At 38.5% G+C, this 17,909-nt stretch overlaps 1 protein-coding gene across 2 annotated transcripts in view; it reads right to left on the reverse strand.

Annotated features, from left to right (window-relative positions):
- Window positions 1-8,001: 8,001 nt before the first annotated feature.
- The window catches only part of LOC133115348 (E3 ubiquitin-protein ligase BRE1B-like), a 63,803-nt gene continuing 53,895 nt past the window's right edge, over window positions 8,002-17,909 (reverse strand). For both annotated transcript variants that reach the window (XM_061225219.1, XM_061225225.1), the window contains 4 exons: window positions 16,858-16,983; window positions 14,155-14,295; window positions 12,306-12,407; window positions 8,002-8,939 (listed from right to left, as the gene is read on the reverse strand). In XM_061225219.1, coding sequence (XP_061081203.1) covers window positions 8,763-8,939; window positions 12,306-12,407; window positions 14,155-14,295; window positions 16,858-16,983 — 546 coding nt within the window. In that variant the 3' untranslated portion in view covers window positions 8,002-8,762. The remainder of the gene's footprint in view (window positions 8,940-12,305; window positions 12,408-14,154; window positions 14,296-16,857; window positions 16,984-17,909) is intronic.

Raw genomic sequence — 17,909 nt, forward strand, 5'->3', positions numbered from 1 at the left:
GTGTCCCAATAACCAAAATTATTCATGAGCCAAATATAATCCAAAGTATTGTCTTTAAAATATCTGTCTAATGGTGCTGTGTGTGTGTGAGTTATATGCGTTTGCGTGTGCATGCTGCATCTTGGTTGGCATTTTGTGTTAGAGGAAGGGCCCATAAAAAAATCTTTGGGCACCGGAGCCCATCCTAAATAGCTACCGCCACTGGGATGAAAACATGAAGAATTATAATTTTAACCAATGAATTTTTAAAAATTACACAGGATCGACCAGCATGCCTGGAGGGAAACTACTGGGATTTAACTACAGATTTCTGAAACTGTGAGGTTAAATGGTAAATGGTTGGAATTTATATAGCGCCTTTATTCAAACTGCTGGACAATTGATGCTTCTCATTCACCCATTCATACACACACTCACACACTCACACACCAACGGCGATTGGCTGCCATGCAAGGCACCAACCCGCTCGTCAGGAGCATTTAGGGGTTAGGTGTCTTGTTACATTGTACAATGTCAATGTAAATGTAAATGTTTACTTTGGCAATTAGGCTATTATCTGACTTATAATGTTGACCTTTAATTATTGAGATAGCCCAAAACAAAGTATAAAATGCAATTAAATTAGTACTCCAGTAAAATAAAAAAAATAAAAAAATAAAAAATAATAAAAGACCCCTAGCGGTCATAAGCAGTATCAGTTAACCGGGTAACCATTTAAAAATGCGATGGTAGCCGTTTAAAAAAACTCAGTGACCATTTAATCGTAGCCTAATGTTTTATTAAACCTGCAGATAAATGTTTGCAAGAAAGAAACTTACTAACCTTAACTACAACTTCTGGTAAAAATGAACGGTCAGCGAAGCATCATTGAAGGTTTAAATTTAGTTTACTGAGTATTTAAACATTACATCAGTAATACACTTGCTTGTCGCCATCATTCCTCAAGTTCACATCACATCTGAATACAACTTCTCTCGGACGTGGACACTAGAACACATTTCTTAGAACAATTTCAAATACTGTAGATCAACAATAAATTCCACAATACGTTTACTGTGTGTTCATGTATTACAAACAATATCATTCATTCATACACTCATACCTATGGGCAATTTAGACTCTCCAATCAGCCTAACCTGCATGTCTTTGGACTGTGGGAGGAAACCGGAGTACCCGGAGGAAACCCACGCAGACACGGGGAGAACATGCAAACTCCGCACAGAGAGGCCCCGGCCGATGGGGATTCGAACCCAGGACCTCCTTGCTGTGAGGCAGCAGTGCTACCCACTGCACCATCCGTGCCGCCACAAGATCATGCATTAACCAAACTAAAAATAGCCTGCATAAACAAATACAACAGAAACATCTGGAACTAAAAACAGTAAGTTAAATTCCACCCTGCACTGGGCACCATGCAACAGGTAAAATGCAAAAAACATGCATTATCTGGTGGGCCCTCTAGCTGTTCCATGTATTTGTTCAATTCCACCACCATTCTTTGATAACTCCTGACTGCTCTTCATCCTTTTTATGTTAGGTTTCAATTTTTTAAATTGAAGCCTATGCTATCATTTAGTCTCTAGATTACATATGTTTGCAAATTTAAACAAGTGAACACAATTCTACATTCAAAAAATACTTGCAGGACCGTTTCAGAGGTAGCTCCACCAAACGTGCTCCGATGGTGCCAAAATTTGGTATGAAGCTCATGCATCCTCCACAAGTAACCATGTAATTGCAGCTTCCAGCGTTTTCGAGAAAATGCTCATAACAGTGAATAGAATATAAAATACGGTCTTCCGACCTTCCGACATTGTGCAGTTATTTATGAATACTAGATCAATTCACATGTGATTTAGTGTCTGGGACAGTCAATAAGCAACAATAATGATAAACCACAACTACCATTGTACAGACGTTAACTTCTGGTGGAAGCGGATGAAGTATCCTGTTTGTGCTCACTTAAACTCACTGTGTTGTTAGAGGTCGCTAGAGTGGGCAGGATTTATGAACGGTCAATCAACATATACGGAATTTATCGTCACCACTTTAGATTACATTACAGGCATTTAGCAGACACTCTTATCCAGATCGACCTACAGTGAAGTGCAGATTGAACACAGGGACAAGTGTGATGAGGACTCGCGAGGATAGTACGGTTCCGAGTCGTAGCGTGACCATATAGATACAATTGAAACCCTTGAAGAATACATCAACTTACGAAGTAGCATACCACGGTTGGCAGCTAGAATACCCAGAGTACAACAATACTATATATATATATATATATATATATATATATATATATATATATATATATATATATATATATATATATATATAGCTTACTTTACACCCTGTGTAAAGTAAGAATGCTTTCAAAAATATAAATGATAAATGTTAAAAGTTTATTTTTTATCAATTAACAGAATGTAAAGTGAGTGAATGGAAGAAAAATTTTAATCAAATCAATATTTGGTGTGCCCACCCTTTGCCTTCAAACCAGCATCAATTCTTCCAGTTACACTTGCACAAAGTCAGAGATTTTATAGGCATATAGTCAGGTGTGTGATTAACTAATTGCTAATGATCATCAATTTAATATGTATTTAATATTGAACTTGAATTGTGCTGATACATTGTATTTGGTCACGTGACTACTCCTACCACCCTGAAGTTTATCACATATGGTGGAGAGCGCGGGCAGCGCATTCTGACTAAATATAATAACATAGCCTACAATCCACGTATTTATATAATATTTCACATTTATACTCATCAGTCCAGAGAACCTGCTGCCATTTTTCTGCACCCCAGTTCCTGTGTTTTCGTGCATAGTTGAGTCGCTTGGCCTTGTTTCCACGTGGGAGGTATGGCTTTTTGGCCGCAATTCTTCCAATGAAGACCACTTTTGACCAGACTTCTCTGATGGTTGTACCTGGGTCCCACTGGTTTCTGCCAATTCTGAGCTGATGGCACTACTGGACATCTTCGTGTTGTAGATGTTTATTCAGTGAAAATGCGTTCTTTTACATGTCCCAATCATAAAATAAACACCACTGGGTTAAGTGAGCTGCATCTTGACTGGGAATTGCAAGAGAAAAAATAGGTTTAATATCTCTGAAGTCATGTTTTAAGAACCGGCTATATAGTTAACATCAGCTAAACTCTAGTTAGTGACCGGGGGTTTAAGCTGTAGCAGTGTAAGTGGATGTGTATAGTTTCCTTCAAAATAATGGGAATGATTTATCCAGACTGTATATAGCGATCGCTAAACACATTGGTAATTGCTATTAGCTAATTTCTATTTAGTTTGCGAGGGTCTAGCTATATTCTGCGGATGTGCACATATATAACTGTAATACTGTTTTCTCTAAATAATAAAATTGGAATTTTAAATAGGCGCTAAATTATTTATTTGATGAGTAGCCGTGGTATAAGCGCAATAAACCACTTCAGGATGGTTTTTGGTCGTGAAGGTGTTGCCATCGCGCTATGTTGACTTTATTCCAGTTAGCTGTAATGCCTACAAGTCAGAGCATTCCTGCGATGATGTCAACTAAATCGACTCAATGTTTTACACCACCACCCCGGCGTGACGTCCAGTTGCCGTTAAGCCAATAGTGTAACGCCGGGAGTAATAAACGTTCACAGTCAGAGCTAGGACAATCGCAGTTGCTTGTTCTCTTCAGCTCTAGCTTCCGGCTTCTGCAGCTACATCAGCTCCGTGAAGTTGGCAACAATTAGACTTCCTGTACAGAAGTTCCGGTTTCAAATTCCTGTGATTTTCCGTCAAAATAAGAGCTGCTGAGTAACGTTAAATAATGAGAACATAGTTACCGCGTTTGCTGCGCTTCCTCACATAATTACCATTGTTTAAATTCATTGCTGATAGAACTTATGAAAGTCAGCAAGCAACTAGCTTGCTATTTGACTAGTTACTATATTGTAGGCCAAGCATAAATTGGTCACTTTTGCTCTGTTTGTTTGTTTCTTGTTTAAAAAAATAATAAAAATAAATAAAAAATTGGCCCTCGTCCTTATCTTTGTTGTACAGGTAGCAGTTCAAATTGTACTTCCCTCTAGGGTCTTTCAGCGAACTTATCCCTGGTTATGGATATGCACTTTGTTGTACGTCGCTCTGGATAAGAGCGTCTGCCAAATGCCAATAATGTAATGTAATGTAATAAATTGCTTGACCCTGTCGGTTCAATAACTGCTCATTTGCATACCTGCTTACTGTTTGCAAAAAAATGTTGCCAAATATGAAGGGGCATACATTAAATCTATGTATAATATATATTAAATGATACATTTATTATCTAAAATCATGTTCTGAGCAATTGTTGCTGTATTTACAGTGTGGTAAGGGCATGCAATGCCATTGACTGTCAATTCACGACCAGCTCATTTGCATAGCCTATAACTCAAAAACTATAAATTGTTACCAAATGAAAGGGGTTATATATTTACTCTATATACCCATATCTTTAATATTCTACAGTCCTTTCTGTGAAATCCTGTTCCGAGCAATTGTTGCTGTGTTTCTAGTGTGGGGTGGCCATACGTTGCTATTGACTGTCAATTCACAAGCAGCTCATTTGCATAGCTCATAACTCAAAAACTAGAAATTGTTTCAAAATGAAAGGGGGTATACATTTGTTAGCTGGACCCATATCTTTAATATTCTATAGTCCTTTCTGTGAAATCCTGTTCCGAGCAATTGTTGCTGTGTTTCTAGTGTGGGGTGGCCATACGTTGCTATTGACTGTCAATTCACAAGCAGCTCATTTGCATAGCTCATAACTCAAAAACTATTAATTGTTTCAAAATGAAAGGGGGTATACATTTGTTAGCTGGACCCTTATCTTTAATATTCTACAGTCCTTTCTGCAAAATCCTGTTCCGAGCAATTGTTGCTGTGTTTCTAGTGTGGGGTGGCCATACGTTGCTATTAACTGTCAGTTGCCATCCTGCTCATTTGCATAGCTCATAACTCAAAAACTATAAATTGTTTCAAAATGAAAGGGAGTATACATTTGTTAGCTGGACCCTTATCTTTAATATTCTACAGTCCTTTCTGCAAAATCCTGTTCCGAGCAATTGTTGCTGTGTTTCTAGTGTGGGGTGGCCATACGTTGCTATTGACTGTCAGTTGCCACCCAGCTCATTTGCATAGCTCATAACTCAAAAACTATAAATTGTTTCAAAATGAAAGGGGGTATACATTTGTTAGCTGGACCCTCATCTTTAATATTCTACAGTCCTTTCTGTGAAATCCTGTTCCGAGCAATTGTTGCTGTGTTTCTAGTGTGGGGTGGCCATACGTTGCTATTGACTGTCAGTTGCCACCCAGCTCATTTGCATAGCTCATAACTCAAAAACTATAAATTGTTTCAAAATGAAAGGGGGTATACATTTGTTAGCTACCCATATCTTTAATATTCTACAGTCTTTTCTGTGAATTCCTGGAAACAATTGGCTAAATGATTCCATTATAAACACATACCTGTCATTTTTAATCAGAACAGTACCCAAAAAAAAATTTCTTGCAGTCCACTCTACATTTGTTAGCCAGGAACTGTATAGTTTGTACTGCGAGACAATTGAGGTCTTGCCAAATTTACCAAATTTAAAAAGAAATTGGTGGAGATTTAAATTTGTCCTTGTTCCAGTGAATTTAGATTTGTTACATTGGACCATGATTCATATTACAATGGAACATTGCAGGATATTAGAGGGAAAAATATTTTTAAAAGCAATATTAATGGATTCACTGAAGCACCACAACTCATCTTTATTAGCAGTTCTTGACCGTCTCTCACTCTATTGATCTTTACAGTATTTTGGCATTACAGGAAAACTACATCCAGTAAATTTTGTTTTTGAATATGCTCACCAATGTCCTTCCTTTCCAGGTCAGTTAGATGGGAGCAGCTGTGGACTTTACGTTTGTGTTTTCAAAAAGTATAATACTTGATAGTAATCAGTTAAATTGCAGTCCAAGTAAAATGCGAAAGGTTGTCCTAGATGACTTAACTTAAAATGAAATACTCATTAGAATTAGCCCAACAGCAAATCCTCCTTACAATTAAGGCCTCGGTTTGTTTCCAAATGTATACCCCCTTTCATTTTGAAACAATTTATAGTTTTTGAGTTATGAGCTATGTAAATGAGCTGGGTGGCAATTGACAGTCTATGGCAACGTATGGCCTCCCCACACTAGAAACACAGCAACAATTGCTCGGAACAGGATTTTGCAGAAAGGACTGTAGAATATTAAAGATAAGGGTCCAGCTAACAAATGTATACCCCCTTTCATTTTGAAACAATTTCTAGTTTTTGAGTTATGAGCTATGCAAATGAGCTGGGTGGCAACTGACAGTCAATAGCAACGTATGGCCACCCCACACTAGAAACACAGCAACAATTGCTCGGAACAGGATTTTGCAGAAAGGACTGTTTCATATTAAAGATATGGGTCCAGCTAACAAATGTATACCCCCTTTCATTTTGAAACAATTCATAGTTTTTGAGTTATCAGCTATGCAAATGAGTTGGGTGGCAATTGACAGTCTATGGCAATGTATGGCCTCCCCACACTAGAAACACAGCAACAATTGCTCGGAACAGGATTTTGCAGAAAGGACTGTTTAATATTAAAGATAAGGGTCCAGCTAACAAATGTATACCCCCTTTCATTTTGAAACAATTTATAGTTTTTGAGTTATGAGCTATGCAAATGAGTTGGGTGGCAACTGACAGTCTATGGCAATGCATGCCCATACCACACCTGACAGACAGCAACAACAGGTGCCAAACAGTTTTTATTTAAATTTGTGCACAATTTTATATTCTCTGCAAATACATCACAATCATATCCAACTGTATTAATTTAACAATTAAAATTGACAAAATTACAGTTCATAAATAATTTTATTCACCAAACTTTTATTTTGATAAATGCGAACCAGAAGTCTCCAATTGTGGCCAGCAACATTTGCCAACTTCACGCAGCTAGCTACATCTCGTCCTGCTACCAACACTCCGACAAAGGTCGAGTTCCCCACTGCGCACTGCTAGGCCTCAGACACAAATAGCTTACCTCGCAGACACGCGAACTGCTGCCTCAGCTGACCACACAGAAAGTTACAGCAAACTTCCAACTGCAGCTAACAAACTTTTCCACACGAAAAAAGGACCAGCGGGCATATTTCAGCGACAGAACGGACCGGACGACACCGCGCAGCACACAGGAACACCCCAGCTTTGCGTATCTCCCCAGGATACCGATTCACGGTGTCAGCTCAACCCTGTCTATGTTCTGTGTTTGTACGTCTGTTTAATACATTTCTTTAATTAAATGCAGAGTCTGTTTTGGAGTCACATGAATATGAGAGCCAAGTCAAATCAGTCTTTCAAAGAACTTTCAGTATCTTATCATTATCTGTATGTTCAACAATTCATATTCGTAAATGTAATTAATTACATTTCCAAATTTGTGGTTAGATATTTCAGATAATAGTAATTCTGAGATCGATTACGTTTTGCAGTTATACAGCTACATAAACGTTAATTGGCGCGTTACGTTCGTTACGTACAGCGTTTGTATCAATCCTAGCGTATCCCTTAATTTGTACGCCTCGAGTGAGGACCCTACACCTCTAAGACACACACAGTAATGGATAATAAACGGTACAATTGCCTACCAAAGACGACACACTTCAGCCAGGTCTTCTGCAATTGCAGGTGGTACAGTTGCAACTTAGTGCCAATATGAAGAAAATTCTTACTGCACTGAAAGTACACTGAAAGTTTCCTTGTTGATACAGAAACATTTAAAAGTGTTTTGAAAAGGATGCTTTATGCTCCAAATGTTATACATGAGAATGAATTAAATGACCATCATACATTTTTTTTTTGTAAATTTCACTAATTTCAGTCAATGTTATTCATGCTAACAGTGTGATATTGGGTGGAGAGTTAATATAGAAAAATAGATTTCATACAAAGGAAATTACCTTTATTTTAAAAGGACAAAATCACATGCATTAAACAAATTAATTTTATGAGCAAGAAGCAAAAAATTAACTATTACACAGCTCTGAACTAACAGTCAATCACACATTACTGCTAATTTGTTATAAAAAAAAAAAGCTGATCAGCAATGAAAAATGCAAGAACAAAATGAAAGTAATATGTCCTCTACTTAAAAAAAACAAATATACATCTGAATTTTCTGCATGAACCACATCAGCTCATCTCATATCCAGACATGGTCTTTGATAATAGGTGGTTTTCACTCTTTTGAACCATACTGGCCATTGTAAAGCCAGCAGGTTGGCATAAACTTAGGTACATATCCAGAATACCAGAATGACGTGTGTCCCTATAAATGTGGAGACGCATACTGGAAGGCCTAATATGTTGTAATATAATTGTAACTGGCTAATAAAATAGAGATGACTACAACTTCAGTCAGAAAAATGTTTTTTATCCTCCCCAGATTTGACCTGACAGATACCACTAATATTTCTGTTATAGGAACAAAATGAGCTCATTTGATCGCACAATGATGGACATAACAGTTTTTTTAGTGTACAATATGGCAATAGCAGCTTTCAGTAAAAAACAAACAAAAAAAAACGGTAGAAATAACATTCAAAAATAATGTACCTAAAGGACATGCAGATTCCACAGCCAATATTCGTAACAAAAAAAAAAGATACTACGCCCCATAAAGGTCTTCTTTGCTATTTGATTTAAGTGATGTAAATCCGGTGGAAATCATTGGCTCCAAAGGCAGCATTGCACTTGGGGCATTTTCGCTGCCGAGTGTCGTAGCGTGTCTTCAGACATTCATAGCAGAAAACATGAAAGCACTTGGTCAGCACAGTTTCCTTGTCCCGTGTGTTACAACAGGGGCAGCGCAGCTTGGCCTGAAAGAGAGAAGCAGCACCCAATCATTAATTCCACTTAAAACATTGAAGGTTATTGACATCAAATATTGATCAGTTTTTACATTTTCAACAGGAATGACAAAACACTGACACAGCTCAACATACATTTTGCAATGTTAAACCCATGGACTTTTAAAAACTTGTCTCCTTAAAGATACAGTAGTTAAGATTTGTGTTAACATTGTTACAAGACCATTGTAAATGGCTTCCTATGATTGAAAAAGGCTCACCTTCTGCCTGTGTTTATAGTCCTTCAATTTCAAAATATACAGTTGATGGACCGAAATTGTGTATCAAAACATTGTACAGCTGTACAATAATTCAAGCGCACTGGTTGAAAATTGGATCTAAGTGGCACAGCCAAAAGCGTGGGGATGGGGGGGGGGGGGTGTTTGTAGCACAATAAAGTCAACATGCAAACATTTTCTAACTGGAGCGCTACTAACAGATGGCAGGCTCGGTCGCCATGTCGCTTTCAGCTTTCCAAAACAGTGCGACAACCTGGAGCAAGTGGGCGAGATTCAACATCAGCGCGTTCATACAGAGTGAGGGGAGGGATAAACAGTGTTGATGTTTTAGGGTGTTTGTTGCTGCAATTCCTCTCTTTGCTGCAAGTCCAAAATTACCTATTGTACCTGTAATACTATTCTACAAAATTGCATTGTCCTCATCTGTGAAAGCTATGATTAATACCAAAGTTAACACTTCTTAGAGGGGTAAATTTATGGATGTGAAATGTTCTTTAATTCAACATGTTAGGGATCGAACGTTTTCAGTGATTAACCATTTAGGGTCATTCCAAATCCAGTCGGTTGTTACAACTCGTACTCTGTTTTTTTTGGCCATTAGATATGATCCATGGAAAATTTGATTGGGCTATTTTTGGCACAAGTAGACCCTTCTGGATACCAATGTCTGAAAATGTTGTGAAAAAATTAGGACACCCTATGGAAATGCTTTTAAAAAACATTTTTAGACATATGGATATTTAATATTAATTTGAACAAAACTGAGAGATTCAAGTAATATAACTAAACAAGTAAAACTGAAGAAAATCCTTTTTAAAACTTTCAATTTCTGGTGAGGAATAAATTAGGACACCCCCACATTTTTTCCCCACCTAAAAGGGCTGAAATCACACACAGGTGTATCACATCAGGTGCACATGATTAGAACATTGTTACTCAGCATTTTGAAGGAGGCTTGCCCTATTTAAACATTTCGACATTTAGTTTGGTGTGCTCCTGACTGTTGACGTGAGAGTGAACACCATGGCGAGATCGAAAGACCTGTCTGAGGCCTTCAGAAAGAAGATTGTAGCAGCTTATGAGTCTGGTGAGGGATTTAAAAAGATCTCAAAAGATTTTGAAATCAGCCATTCCACTGTCCGGAAAATAGTCTACAAGAGGAGGACATTCAAAACAACTGACAACATGCCCAGGTCTGGCCGTCCAAGCAAGTTCACCCCGAGAGCAGACCGCAAGATGCTAAAAGAAGTCTCCAAAACCCCTAAAATGTCATCACGGGACCTACAGCAGGCTCTGGCGACTGTTGATGTGAAGGTGCATGCCTCTACAATCAGAAAGAGACTGCACAAGTTTAACTTTCATGGGAGGTGTGTAAGGAGGAAACCTTTACTCTCCAAGACAAACATTAAGGCCAGACTCAAGTTTGCCAGATAGAACATAGACAAAGACCAGGACTTCTGGAATAATGTTCTTTGGACAGATGAGTCTAAAATTGAATTATTTGGACACTAGAACAGAGGACATGTTTCCATCCATCCATCCATCATCACCCGCTTATCCGGAGTCGGGTCGCGGGGGCAGTAGGCAAAGCCGGGTATTCCAGGCGTCCCTCTCCCCAGGAACGCATTCTAGCTCCTCCTGGGGGATCCCGAGGCGATGTTTGGCGCACACCAAATACAGCGTTCCAGGAAAAGAACCTCATACCAACTGAGAAGCATGGAGGTGGAAGTGTCATGGTTTGGGGATGCTTTGCTGCAGCAGGACCTGGCCAGCTCACCATCATAGAATCTATCATGAATTCTACAGTGTACCAGCGGGTGCTTGAGGAACATGAGACCATCTGTAAGAAAATTAAAGCTGAAGTGGAACTGGACCCTGCAACATGACAATTACCCAAAACATACCAGTAAATCCACCAAGGACTGGCTGAAAACTAAGAAGTGGAGAGTCCTGGAATGGCTCAGTCAAAGCCCAGATCTTAATCCCATTGAGATACTGTGGGGTGACTTGAAACAGGCTGTACATGCAAGAAACCCCTCAAACAACTCACAGGTTAAAGAATTCTGTGTTGAGTAGTGGGCCAAACTTTCCTCAGACCAATGTCAGAGACTGGTAGATGGTTACAAGAAGCGTTATTACAGCCAAAGGGGGTAACACTAGGTATTACGGGGTAGGGTGTCCTAACTTTTTCCTCAGTTAGAATATGCATTTATGTTGATGTCTTTTGTTTAATGAGTAAAACAAGGTTAATTTTTGTTGTTTACCTGCAATTAGATCACTTTCTTTTCCAGAGATAAATAAAAACAAGATTAGACATCGATAAGTGATAATTTCTTAATGAATAACTGAATATTTAACGGGGTGTCCAAATTTTTTCACATGACTAGGTTAAAAGAAAATGTATTAAGGCACATTGTAGGCACATTTAGAAAAACGCTAAAACTCACTTCACTATTTTGAGTGTGTCATAACACATCCCTCTCCTCTTACGCATTAAAATCTACAGATGGTGTATATATCTGTTGAAGAGCTGGTTATTTTGTAAGTCTATAATGTCTCGATGGCCTCAATGAGTTCCGCTTTGCTCTTGGGTTTGGGTTTGGCTTCACACGATGTGAGATGAAGTTGTCAAGTCTGTAAGGGGTGTAAGAGAGTGAGCTGCCAGCCTAGGAGAGGTGTGAAAGGCCAGCCGTGTACACAGTCTCTCATTCGCCATTCTTGGCGCGTCATTCACTACTACTGACTCATTACTTGCTGTATCATTGGCTTACAGCGATGAGCAAGTAGCCACCCTCGCCCTCTCATGTCAGATTTTTGGTACAGCAAGCATAATACCAATCGACTAATCACAAATGCCTCTTGGCACATGATTGACCACTCCTGCTTAAGAGGGATGCTAAGAGGGATAGCAAATACACTGTTTGAATCTCTGATGAAAAATGTGTTCTCTGAGAGACAACTAGAGCAACCATAATGCTCCTGAGAACAAGGAAAAATCTATTATTGCTAGGTGGCAAAAAACCCAACATTTACTCTTCAAAAGTCTTTATAAGCATTACTTTAAATAGTAATTTAAAGTAATGCTAAACACTCTAACCTTGTACTGATTGATCTCTTCCTGCAGAATTTCATCTGCATCTGTGTACACCTCCACTTTCTTTTGTTTCTCCAGCTTTCGACGCAGCCTGGACAGGTCCTCCTGAAAGTGAAAGAGTGCAGGGGAGGCACCAAGTCCCCACCAGTGAAAGTCATGATTGATTAATGTTGTCTTAATGGCATTTCTGTAATGTACACCAATCAAAGTGCAAAATACATTACTACAATACTACAAAATACAATACATTAGTCCAGACAAAGTCAGCCATCAACACTGCTAAGTGTGCCCACTGCCTTCTCCTTGTCTGATTATAATATAGTAATGGGGCCAATATAGTAAACTAGCTTGCCATATTGTGAACTTTGGATATGCCCACTGAATATAAAAATTTGAACAGGACAATGTTCCATCTGGTCTATAGTCTTACTGCATGCATCTGACCATTCTATACATTCTAATTTCCATCAGTATGCACATTTGTTTTCACAGAAATACCGTAACTTCATTTTTAGGCCAATAACATTATTATAGTTATTACATCTCAGCCATCACAAATATCCAAAGGGACATTTGTTGCCTAGTAACCAGAACATTCACGTACCCTCCCAAGTATTGACAATGCAAACGGTTTGTAATTTTAGACATATTTAATTAGGCTTTAACTATATATTTTTTACATTTAACTAAACAATTAGGCTTGGCATATGCATGATACCTAATAGGATAGCTGTTGGCAGGCATGGACGTTCAAACATAACAATGTTAGACAGGTTATAATTTTATGAAAAGATATCAATCTAGGTTATTGCATGAATATCTGATAATTATTATCTGATAATTATTCAACATGAACATGACTGGGTATTTTTCAGGGGAATTTGAATGTGTTGTTGCTGGTTTCCCTGTTCTTTAGGCAGGATTCTGTGGTCAGTTACCCATTTTCTGTCTGTCTGCACTTGCATCTGGGGACATATTTCAATCTTCCCAGTTGACACAGGGTTAAAAAAGTTTTTAGTTTTTTTTTTGCGCAATCAAATAATGTAAACGCATTGATTTAGATATATTTGGCATTCACAGGCCTGTTGAGTACAATCCACTTTTTAGCAGAATCCAAGCTAGCATGGAAGCATATTGACCATTTCTCTTCAACATTCCACCTCTTTAAAGGCATGCTATACAGGATTTCTTTCCTCGCATCACTCCTGTTTACACACAAAAATGTCTATGCCCCCATTTTCAACCCCGTCTACATCCCCAAGATGATTCTTGGTGTTGCAGACTACAGTCTGATAGGGTTGAGCTAAGAAACCCGCAGCCTAATATGATTCTGTAGTTGCTTTCCACACAAGCCATATATTTAGCAGCTACTACTACTGCAATCACAGTTAAAAAACGTGTTAAAGCTGTAAGCAGAAAATGTAAGGGGTAGCTAAATTAAGCTTTAAGTAGTGGTGATTAAATGCACCAATGCTAGCCATTGTTGCTAACAACAGTGTATTTCAGTCTGCTCTAGCTTGCTTGGAAGGAAGCATTGCACAATTCTGTAACAAGCACGCATACAAAAATGCATCAATTAATTGGAGTTTTTTTATCTTTATCACTTTCTGACTTTTTTTTTTTTTAAACAGACTTATTTTTATACTTCTGAAAGTCTAATAAATAATAACTAGTCAACAGAAACCAGTGATAATTCTAGATGGAAAAGTAATTAATGGATGCATACACAAACCGGTGGATTACGTGGACTGGACTGGACCCCCCCCTTTCACCCCCCACCCCCCTCCAAACCAAGGAAAACCAAAACCAGTGGATGAAGAGTTATACATGTATGGATCTGGACCATATGTACCTGTGCCTTTTTCAAATTGAAGCTCTCCCTCTCGCGAGCTGTGCGATTATCCGACACAGAGGCCTGGATCTCCCGAAGTTTGGCTTGAATGTGCTCCAACTGCACCTTCAGATCCTCTGCCAGCTGTGCTGCCTCAACAGCCTGAGGAGAGGTGAGGGGCAGGGAATGGGTGGTGGCCAAGACCATCAAACCAATTTTACAGGAAAGAGTGCTGGACACAAACACTGCTTGCAGTTTTGGACAACACTGGGATTTTTGCACAGAATAGCACTTTTCACCATACCACACAGTTCAACAAGATGAAGAATTCTGCAATATTGCCTCAAAATGAAATGAAAATAACTTCTCTATGTACAGTGGTGTGAAAAAGTGTTTGCACCCCTTCCTGATTTCTTATTTTTTTTCATGTTTGTCACACTTAAATGTTTCAGATCATCAAACAAATTGCAGTTTTTAAATGAAGGTTTTTATTATCAAGGGAGAAAAAAAATCCAAACCTACACGGCCCTGCGTGAAAAAGTGATTGCGCCCTAAACCTAATAACTGGTTGGGCCACCCTTAGCAGCAACAACTGCAATCAAGCGTTTGCGATAACTTGCAATGAGTCTCTTACAGCGCTGTGGAGGAATTTTGGCCCGCTCATCTTTGCAGAATTGTTGTAATTCAGCCACATTGGAGGGTTTTCGAGTATGAACCGCCTTTTTAAGGTCATGCCACAGCATCTCAATAGGATTCAGGTCAGGACTTTGACTAGGCCACTCCAAAGTCTTCATTTTGTTTTTCTTCAGCCATTCAGAGGTGGACTTGCTGGTGTGTTTTGGATCATTGTCCTGCTGCAGAACCCAAGTTCATTTCAGCTTGAGGTCACAAACAGATGGCCGGACATTCTCCTTCAGGATTTTTTGGTAGACAGCAGAATTCATGGTTCCATTTATCACAGCAAGTCTTCCAGGTCCTGAAGCAGCAAAACAGCCCCAGACCATCACACTACCACCACATTTTACTGTTGGTATGATGTTCTTTTTCTGAAATGCTGTGTTACTTTTACGCCAGATGTAATGGGACACACACCTTCCAAAAAGTTCAACTTTTGTCTTGTCAGACCACAGAGTATTTTCCCAAAAGTCTTGGGGATCATCAAGATGTTTTCTGGCAAAATTGAGACAAGCCTTAATGTTCTTTTTGCTCAGCAGTGGTTTTTGTCTTGGAACTCTGCCATGCAGGCCATTTTTGCCCAGTCTCTTTCTTATGGTTGAGGCCTGCAGTTCTTTGGATGTTGTTGTAGGGTCTTTTGTGACCTCTTGGATGAGTCGTCGCTGCGCTCTTGGGGTAATTTTCGGCCGGCCACTCCTGGGAAGGTTCACCACTGTTCCATGTTTTCGCCATTTGTGGATAATGGCTCTCACTGTGGTTCGCTGGAGTCCCAAAGCTTTAGAAATGGCTTTATAACCTTTTCCAGATTGATAGATCTCAATTACTTTCTTTCTCATTTGTTCCTGAATTTCTTTAGATCTCGGCATGATGTCTAGCTTTTGAGGATCATTTGGTCTACTTCACTTTGTCAGGCAGGTCCTATTTAAGTGATTTCTTGATTGAGAACAGGTGTGGCAGTAATCAGGCCTGGGTGTGGCTAGAGAAATTGAACTCAGGTTTGATATGTTTTAAGTTATGTTTTAACAGGGGTTAAACACAGGGCCATGTAGGTTTGGATTTTTTTTCTCCCTGAATAATATAAAACCTTCATTTAAAAACTGCATTTTGTGTTTACTTGTGTTGTCTTTGACTAATATTTGTGTTGTCTTTGACTAATATTTAAATTTGTTTGATTATCTGAAACATTTAAGTGTGACAAACATGCAAAAAAATAAGAAATCAGGAAGGGGGCAAACACTTTTTCACACCACTGTATCTATGAAATGAAGATATCTGAACCCAGGAAGTTTAGCCATGAGAGCAATGTGTGAATTTGCAATGTTTAGCAAAACAGCTGACTGATAAGTCACAAGGTGGCTAACTGGCTTTTAAGGGAAACCACATCCATATGATGATATTTTTACTAGTTTTGTTTGGCTATATGCAATGATAATGTATGCACAATCAAAGATGTCAAGGTGCTTCACAAATATGCTATGATGAGTTCAGTATGTATAATAAGCTTGTGATGTTATCCTGTATGAGAGCGAAAAGGACCTAACACCAAGGGTATTTAAGCCAGGCCAACCATGTGTTGAAGGTTGCTGTACTGCAAACATGTTTTGTTTCAGTGGCAGGCATGACATCCAAAAACCTTCTATTTTTCTCTAGTAAAGTGCTTGTTGACTTGGGTGAGTTCCTGCATTGTCCCGTGATTCCACTGAGAAAAGCTGGGATCTAACAGCTAAAAGCTATAAACCATACAATAAGAGACCAGCACGATGTGTAAGGTGAAACAAGTCGACCTAGCCACTTTGCAGCAATGAATGAAGATAAATCCAGTCTTTGGCTCAAAAGTCACATAGTTCCCCCTCCTTGACAATTACATTTATCCTTGAACACACATTGAGAATAAACAGTGCATTACTCTAAAATTCAAATCAACATAAAACCAAATATACCAGTGCACCCAACATATATATATATATATATATATATATATATATATATATATAAAAGTTAACTTTAAAACCCAGTTCAACATATGAGCACAGTGTCAGCTCATTTTACCTTCCTCTTGTTGAGTTCCAGTGTTTGTGTTCGGAGCCCAAGTTCTTTTTCCAATGTAGAAAGAGAGCTCTGGAGTACCCCCTCCTTCTCCTCCAGTTTCTGCACCACTAGCAGCTGGGCATCTACCTGGGATATGAACACAGCACAGGGGTAATATCAGTTTCTCACAAACATAGTGGAGCACAATATACAATCTTATTTTTAGCAATTTAATTGCGTTGAAGTTATTTATTGAGATGGAAAATGTTTTTTTTTTAACTAAATTAAAAAGTACCAAAAAAAACAAAAAACAAAACAATGAGCTGCAAGCAGGCCACAACTCGTCAAAACAAGCAAACTTAACACCTTCATGCAGACTACCAATCTGGCACCAGTGTTTACATTTTAGACGTTTCAAGAGCTTAGCATCACAAGAAGTTGGAAAATGGCTTAAATGAAACAGGACACTTGTATTTAGAATACAAACTTAATTTAGTTTATCTTAATGATTTAGGTAAAAATAAAGTGCTACAAATACAAAAATTCTAAAATGAAGTTTCTTAATTTCTGAATGAAATGCAAACCGTTACAAACAGGTAGGCCACAAAAGTATACATTTCCTGAATCATAAACTCCTTGATCACAACTGTGCAGAATCAGAGGGTGCTACAAAAGATCTATGAAGCAAAATGTAAGCAATGTTTCCTGGTGTACCTTAAGTGTCTCCAAATATATAGATGCAGTCAATTAAAATGAGCATGAGACTCAGCAGCAGAAATGAGCTCATTGTTTGGAAGAGAGGTCAACAATCTTCAAGCACTGGTTTCGTTATTGCTATACTGAATGTTATAAGACTAGAACATAAGACTATTCTTAAATGTAGGCTACTTGGTCATTAAAACATATATTTAATGGAAAATCCGATACATACATACATCACTTAATCTCCTAACATGATGTGAAGAAGCTGTGTGTTACTTGCCATTTCATTAGTCCAACCGTTGGCACGCACAATTCAGTTTTAAATAAAAAAAATAAAAATAAAACCTAAAATCAAGTTAGAAGCAGGCCAT

Source organism: Conger conger, chromosome 2 (assembly GCF_963514075.1).
Source record: "Conger conger chromosome 2, fConCon1.1, whole genome shotgun sequence".
In the NCBI taxonomy this organism is placed as follows: domain Eukaryota; kingdom Metazoa; phylum Chordata; class Actinopteri; order Anguilliformes; family Congridae; genus Conger; species Conger conger.